General features: G+C 55.1%; 2 protein-coding genes across 2 annotated transcripts; both read left to right on the forward strand.

The window, feature by feature from the left end:
• Positions 1-19: 19 nt before the first annotated feature.
• On the forward strand, positions 20-4,692 carry LTHEOB_1858 (WD repeat containing protein; the record flags this gene model as incomplete). The annotated part of the gene is made up of 2 exons (XM_035510605.1): positions 20-3,934; positions 4,015-4,692. The coding sequence occupies 2 exons, from the start codon at positions 20-22 to the stop codon at positions 4,690-4,692; spliced, it is 4,593 nt and encodes a 1,530-aa protein (XP_035366368.1).
• A 2,250-nt stretch (positions 4,693-6,942) lies between these two features.
• LTHEOB_1859 (FMN-binding split barrel-related protein) lies at positions 6,943-7,713 on the forward strand (the record flags this gene model as incomplete). Its single annotated transcript, XM_035510606.1, has 1 exon — positions 6,943-7,713. The coding sequence occupies one exon, from the start codon at positions 6,943-6,945 to the stop codon at positions 7,711-7,713; it is 771 nt and encodes a 256-aa protein (XP_035366369.1).
• Positions 7,714-8,346: the final 633 nt, after the last annotated feature.

Here is an 8,346-nt window from a genome sequence, read left to right on the forward strand (position 1 = left end):
TTGGGTGTGGCACCGCGCCATGCACCCGCACGGCGATAGCTCACCCTTCGACAGCCCTACCTTTGGCCGCGATGCGTCCATCCGCGTCGACGAGCCCGTCGGCTCCGCGTCCATTTCGCCCAGCAGCCGCGACATCGTGCTCGCGTCGCGGGAGGGCCTGCACATCATAGATCTTGACAATCCCTACTCGCCGCCCCGCCATCTCGCCCATCGCACCCTGTGGGAGGTCGCCGACGTGCAATGGTCTCCCTTCGCCAGCCACGACGGCCTGGTCGCCAGCACATCGAACCAGAAAGCCTTGATCTGGGACCTGAACCATGCCAACCACCCGCCGCTCACCCTTCATGCTCATTCGCGTGCCATCACCGATATCAATCTCTCCGCACACCATCCAGACATCCTCGCGACCTGTGCCGTCGATACCTTTGTGCATAAGTGGGACCTGCGCACTCCAGACAGGCCTGTTTTTTCGTACGCGCAATGGGACGGAGGCGCTGCGCAGGTCAAGTGGAACAGGCAGGATCCTCATATTCTGGCCTCGGCCCATGACAAGTTGCTCTGCATCTGGGATGAGCGCAAGGGTGTGGAGCCTCTTCGCACGATTGAAGCTCATAGGAGTAAGATTTACGGCGTGGATTGGAACCGCATGCGCCAGGGCGGGGTTTTGACGTGCTCGCTGGATGGCTCCATCAAGTTCTGGGATTACACTCGCGACGAAGATGAGATGCTGGAGCGCGTCATCAGGACGCCCTTTGGCGTATGGCGAGCACGGCACACGCCTTTCGGATGGGGTGCGCTCGCCATGCCTCAACGAGGTGATTTTGATTTGCATCTCTACGACAGGCGGCTGCGTGACGGTGTCAAGCGGGATGCTAAAGTGCCGCCAGTCCACACTTTCAAAGGTCACAATGGCCAAGTCAAAGAATTCCTTTGGAGAACGCGCGGCGATGTTACGGATGATGGCTACGATCAACGTGAATTTCAACTTGTATCGTGGGGCAGTGACCGCCAGCTGAATCTGTATCGCATCGACTCGTCTATCCTTGGCTCCGTCGGATACAAAAAGGGTGAGCATACGCGCAAGAAGCTATTCATGACGCGGCAAGGTGCTCTATACAAGACTTTTCATGACGAAGCTCCCGTCTTATCCCCAAAAACGAAGGTGGCCGACCAGCAGCAGGCACATCCTTTTACTGCACCTAGCCAACTGAGTGCTCTCTTCCAGTCTGCCGGCATGAGTAAACCTAGCCTACCTTATGCTCAAACTGCGTTCCAAGGGCCTGGTGCCAGCGCACGGGATCGCGGTCTAACGTCGATGCAAGCTCGCGGGCTGACGACTATGCAAGCTCGCACCCGCGAAAAGAAGACCGTCGACAAGCTCACTTGGATGCAGGGAGTCAAGATTGGTGGACGCGATGGCCAATTCAACCGGCACGGTTCCAGACCAGATGTGTTGTCACCAGACCAGCAGCTGCTATGGGATTCGCCCGAGAGCCTCGGGGACGAAATCACGCATGTGGGCAGCAAGTTCAAGAAAGTCAAATTTGAAGAGGTTGAAATACCTCGCCGGACAGCAACTGTCACGCTAAACGGTCCTTGGGGCGAGAATGAGGCTCCAGTCTTCATGAGAATCAGCATACGTTTCCCACCCGATTACCCTGTTTCAGCAACTCCTCACTGTAGCATCGAGAAAACGACTTCATACATCTCAGAGTCTACAATCTCGAAACTGGACAGCGAGATCAAGGCGCTCGCCGAAGTGTATAAGAACCGCAAGAGAGGTTCTTTGGACGCCATCATCAGCTACCTTCTCGGAGAACGGGGCCTCGAGGAGAGCATCAGCTGGCTTTCGGATGGTGCTCTCACTGATAGTGGTGTCACGCAGGATGAAGAGAGCTCGAGTGACGAAGAAGACGAAGTGGGTGCAGATTTTGCAACCCCCGCCATGGAGATGAGCGGTACGGACATTCTCGGGCCCCTCAATGCAAACGCCAACGTTCCTCTCCCACGGCAATGTGGTGCCGTCTGGTCAAGAGACGGTCGTCTCGTCACCTTCTTCCCACCCAAGCCTGAACCAAAGCCTATGTTCTCGAACCTCGAGGCTCTGAGGAACGACAGTCGCACGTATAAGAGCAAGAGGATATTCGAGATGCTGGGTCAATTGAACAAAGAATCACCGGACCCTGGCAGGAAATCCTCTTCGGCCGTAGACAATCCAGATGACAGCGATTCCCAGGGTTCGTGGGAAACTTCATCCAGCTCTTCTTCGGGCTCGCCTGTACGGGGAGGCCTCTCCGGAATAGCACCACCAGTCGCATGGCGAGGTGGGCCGTTGAAGTTCCAGCGGTCTTCGCAACACTCTAGCGCTGGCTACGAAGTGAAACCTATTGCTCCTAAGCCTAAGTCCATCATCACCATACGCAATCTGGAAGATCTGCTTCCTGCAAAGAGGGAACTCGCCGAAAGATATGAAATCTTTGGTGAAGCCTCCGACGTTTGTTCGCACAACGCTGCGGTGGCGACAGACTGCGGCTACTCTGAGCTGGCCGATATCTGGAATCTAGTCGGACTAATCCTTGCGGACCAGGTTCCGCTAGAAGTCATGCAGCAGAGCTACCGTCGCGAGCCAATTCTAGTAGTGGCGAAAAGAACAGCGGTCCAGATTCGCAAGAAAGACAGTGGCCTTGACCTCAGTTTTGATGAGCCCGAAGCTATTGCCAAACCAAAACTGAAGAGTCGTGTCAAGTGGGGCTATCATCCGTTTGGCAGGGTGTTAGTGGAACGGCTTTTTGAGCACTTTGAGAAGCTTGCGGACAGCCAGATGTTAGCGATGCTCTCATGCATGTTTCACGAGCCAGCCGCGAGCGAGGGGGTTACCACGGGAATGATGATGCGCAATCCCCACGCGGACTTACATCTCTCCATGAGAACCCCTGCTTTTTCTTTGGATTACTTCCCGTCCAGAGAGGTCGCTGCGAGCCTGTTCAAACCACAGTTCTCCATTACGGATCAGTACGACAAAAACCACTTCCATCCACACATCGGACATGATGGGGGACTGTCCAAGTACGACAAGCGATTAAATACTTTTGGTTCTGCAGGGTCTTCAAATGGCCCATGGAGCGGCGATTTACCCAGCGGGCCGACGACTCCCTACTCAACCGGCAACACGCCACCTCCCACGTTCTCTCGTTCCACCACATTTCGCTCTGCATCCAGCGCTTATGCAAGCATGGCGTCATCTCCCGAGCGCAGCAAGCGTAGTAGCACACCTTTCACTAGTGCCTTAACATCCTTTTCACGACCTTTTCAAACTGCAAATAATTCGCCTCCAGCTCGTCAGCGGACTCGAACGTTTGATGGAGACCTCTCCACATCTGCACCAGAAAAGAGCAGCGTGACTTGGGGTCCCAATACGATATATGGAGGCGCCTCCACCGGCTCCAACTCTTCGTCTGTAAACCGCTCCAACAGCCACAAACGTAACCGCGCGACATCACAGACGGTAAATGAACCACAACAGCAACAGCGTTTTGTTTCATTCGATAGCATTGATGAGCTCGGCACCGATGAACCCGATTTCGACGATGATGAAGACTTCTATCCTAACTTCGAAGATGATAAAACGGATATCGCACCCATCGACCGCAACCCAGGCGGTAGTGTGATTCAAGTTACGCTTAAAAATCAGGACCAGTTCGACGATGATGGCTATCTGTCAGTACCGTTGCTAAATCAAGAACTTGGTTGGATGTACGCTGCTTACCGTGCAAACTACGCCAACAACGAACTGGCTGGATGGGGTCTGCAAATCAAGCGAAGCGAAGTCTTGAAATATAATGGCCTCACGAGCTATTGGATCAAAGATGAGGTCGAAGAAGCGCGTGAGGAGGATCTGGCTGTGGGCCGTAGCCAGGAGAGTATCGTCGCAAGGGTAAGTAATGCAATCAGCATTTTCCTCCCCAACTCATCTGTCGTACACGCTCCTCGTCTAACCACTGGGCAAAATCATAGTCATCAACCATCGTCCCCGACGACCTCGTCCTCTGCCCTTTGCCACTGCCGCCGCTCTCCGACCCCCCAACCACCAGCACGACCGCCCGCAGCTCTGTCACCCACACCCGCGCCCACACTCCGGATCCTTCCCATCTCCTCCAGCTGGCGGCCTCCGCCGGCACAAACAACCACACCAGCAGCAACGCCGCGAGCCAGCAACAGCATACCGCCGCGGCCAACTCCCACCACTACCACCTCCACAACCCCTTCTTCACCTACCACTCCCACACCCCCTACGCCACCCACCCCACCACGACGCCCCTCCCCACGCGCCCGCCCTCCATCAAGTCCGGCTCAACCGACTCGCCGCCGAACGAGAAGGCGACGACGAACGAGCACGACGGCGCTTTCGGCGGCGGGTGGCTACCATCAGCCACGACAACGACAACAACGGCCACGGCTTTTGGCGCGGGCGGCGCCAACGGTGTTGGCCACGGTGCCGCCGGCAACAGCAGCGCCGGCATCAGCAGGGTGCGGACGTGCATGGTGTGCTGGCTCCAGCTCGACGGCTTGTACCGCACGTGCGCTGAGTGCGGGCATGCGGTGCACGCCGAGTGCGGCGGCGAGCCGGCCGCCAGCGGGTTGCTGGACGGGCATGGAGAGGCTGGCGTGGTGTGTTGGTATTGCGGGGGGTGAGGCGGGAGTGGTGGGTGATTGAGTGAGCAGGCGGATGGGAGGGGGGAGGAGTGTAGGGTAAGAGGGAGGAAGAACGGGATGAAAAAGAGTACAGCTTTTTTTCGTTGTCTTGTATGACTTTCTTTGACGTATGTTATATGTAGAATAGGGTTTGGGGGATTGGAACAATTCTGCTCTGGTTTGTCTTATACAGCATGTAGCGTAGCGGGCTGGGGAAGAGCCTGGTTTTGTCGATGAGATAGATACCCATATCTTGTTCTTGCTTTCAGCCTTGCTTGGTGAACTTGTAGAAGTTACCCTTGGATTTTTTTTTTTTTTTGGCGACAGGTCAAGCGGTGGGAATTTGTCTCGCCAACTTTCAGCCGAATGCATGTGGAAGTGTCGATATCAAAGTGTTGATGTCAGAGCGGCGCTTTGACGTCTGTCCCCCGGTCCATGCACAGCTGTTATAGTCAAGCATCCATCAACTTAAAAGATCCACGTGAAAATACCCATGTCATCCACTTGTACATATGACGACAGGTGCAATCTACGGAAATTGAGGCGCTCATTCAGCTGTAATCGTTGAGATAGTCGACTCTTTTTTTTTTTTTTTTTTTGGCAGCGGGATAGATGCAATCCTTTCAAGCCATGTTGTCTCGACGCACAAATTTCACGTTCACTTCTAGAACATCAAATCATGAGGCACGCAACGGGCGTAAATTGACTAGCCATGCAAGTGAAACGCAAAGAACCAGCGCGCAAAAGCAAAGGCCATTGTAAAGCAGGTTGCGCCATTGATATGCCTCTTTCCTCCCAGAGTGAGAAGATTCCGGGAAGCACAATCTCGTTCAAGTCCTCAAACGGGGTATCTCAAGATGTTGCCACCCAGGACGAGTCCCGCTCTCTGTGGCGAGAACATGCCGTTAAGCCTTCCAGTTCTGATCCAGAGTCATATGTGCGATGTTGTCTGTAAGGTTGTCGGAGAAGAAAATCCCATTTGAATGCGAAAGAGCAGATCGTGTTGTTCAGCCCGTTCGATTGAATCCCGTTTTTTGTTTGATCGTAAACCACAAGAAACCAAACCGTTCCCATTCAGAGCTCCTCCATTATCCCAGAAGTCGCTCCGTCATGTCGCCATTGCGAGGTGTCGGTCGGGTTGTTTACGAGGTGGGGTTGGGGTTCATCTGCTTTTGTTAGGATCGGGGGAAGTTCCGTGGCGGTTGTTTGGCAGTGGCGAAACTCACCTTCCTCTTGCCACCGGTCATGGTGACGTTGACGAAGCGGCGAGTGTACTTTATCCTCTTAAGGGCGCGGCCCTTGGGGTTCTTCTTCTTCTCCTGGGGCTCGACCTGTTGTGTAGACTTGATCAGCATCCGGTTGTTCCGAAGTCCCTCTGATCCGACCCGTTGTGCATCCTCCATAGCCGCCTCCCTCGTCCTCCTCCTTTCACAACCTCATGTGATCCGTGGTTCCACCGCGGGGTATTCGGAGTTTATCGTACCTTGGGGGTCTGAGACTTGACCTTTCCGGCACGGGCGAGAGAACCGTGAACCTTACCCATGTTGGCGACTGTTGGGGATTGCTAACGACGTCGGTTTGACTGCGAAGGAGACGGGTGGCGAGTCAGCTTTCAGCGTCTTTCGCGGGTGTGCGAGCGGATGAAACGGCGTCGCAGCGGTGCAACGGGACAGCAGCGACGCCAGGGCGATGCGGCGGGTGGACTTACAGATGGGCGCGTTGGCGTTGTCGTCGGTGGTATGTGTCGTCGTTGGCGGGCGAGGTCGAAATTGGCGCTGTGGATGAGGAGCGCTCGCTTACTCGGCAAAACAGCGGCGCTACGCCCGATACGGCAGCCACGGCAGCCTGGGGAACCGGCCACGCCTTTGTCTGACTGAGCGTCGCACTCAGTAACCGCAAGTAGCTGTGTTGAGCTTATTGAATGTTATAAGACAAGGCACGAGCCTTGAGCGCGTGGCTGCCATCTCTCGTTTTTTTCAATATCTACTGCGAAATCGCATGATACTACACTTCGCAATGGGGAGCGAGAATTTGTCCCCGCCCATGAGCCGCGGATCATGTGCTCACGCCTCTCCAATCAATCTTAGCTCCGCTATCGCCAGTTATCTGATCACATCACCGATCATGCGCGAGCTCCCGCCGGACTACCTCTGACATACCACCTCCACCCCCTCTTCTAGCTCCTGCAAGCTCCTGCAGCTTTTATCCTCAACTTTTTGTTTCTAGCTAAGCTTCCAGCACTCTCTCGCCATGCATCTGGCCCACGCAGTCACTTCCGCTCTCGTCGCCGGCCTCGCCAGCGCCTCGCTCGTCCCCGCACCACAGCACATCTTCGCGAACCCTGAGGATGGCGATGTCTCTAGCTACCGCATCCCGACGGTCCACGAGTCGGCCGTCATGGCCCGGCGCATCTTGCACCTGAGCGGACTTGGCACGCTGTCGACGATTTTCCCAAGCAACGAAAAGCAGCACCAAGAACCGGGCACTGCGGAAAACCGGCCGTCGGACGTGGGTGGCACGCCGATCGGGCTGGTCGACTACATCGCCGACTGCGAGCACGCGACGGGAAACCCGACCATCCTGGCCATCGACATCGCCACGAGCTTCAAGAACGTCGCCGCCGGCTCCAACATCTCGCTCGGCCTCAACTGGGTCCCGCCCAAGGGCCAGGTCCGCTCGCCCGCCAGCCTGCCGCGCTTCTCCCTCCAGGGCTACCTCGAGGACCTCACAGCCGAGGACCTCGTCAAGCACGCTATCCCCGCCTGTTTCGCCAAGTACCACGCCGACGCTGTGGCGTGGTATCCTGGCAGCCCCATCCATTCGAGTCACTGGGTCAGGTTCGTCGTGCAGGAGGTGTACTGGATTGGTGGATTTGGCGATAGGGCGTACATTGGCTGGATCCCGGTAGAGGAGTGGAGAAACGTCACGAGGCAGGAAGTGCGGGATTGCGTGCTTCCTGGTGAGGAGAAGAGGGGCGGGTGGAGGGAGTGGCTGGGCTTTGGAAACAGCTGGGAGCTCTGAGAGTGCGGCAAAATTTGAATTGCGTGATGACGAGGTATGAGTGACAGGCCTGGATAAGGTATAAGGTATGCTGTGAATTAACGACCAGCAGACTGTTGATGGTAGTCTTAGTGTACAGACGTCGTTCCTTGACCATGGAAACTGGAGTTTGAGCGGTTATTGAATGCAGAGCAGATTGCCTGCAAATTTATCTGAGCATGAGATCGATTCTGTCTTTTACGTTTTTCCATTGTCTATACTGGGGTTTCTTGGAGTCTTGGGATAGTCACTTCTAGGCAAATTGCTCATCCAAACTTTTGAAGTGAATAGCATCCAGGTATGAAACTATTTCATGCTCTCATACGTCATTCGAGCTAGCAACGTCGGTCCGTGGTCTAGACACAGGCGTTTTGATAAGACACTGTTCGAAGGGTGTTGTAGGTACATATGATAATAGATGGGCTACGGACGGATGTTTTCGTTTACTCCATAGCATATCCCAAAAATTTTGAGCCCACCGCACCTGGTCATGGGTATTGCACTTACAAGAGGATTCCAAGCACGTACCTATATGTACATTCTCAATTTGCCACGCACGTCCTGATGTTTACTTCTACTGCACACTCAGGACTCATGGGTGCAGCGAAGCGATTC

This window comes from Lasiodiplodia theobromae (assembly GCF_012971845.1).
Source record: "Lasiodiplodia theobromae strain AM2As chromosome Unknown scaffold_4, whole genome shotgun sequence".
Lineage (NCBI taxonomy): Eukaryota > Fungi > Ascomycota > Dothideomycetes > Botryosphaeriales > Botryosphaeriaceae > Lasiodiplodia > Lasiodiplodia theobromae.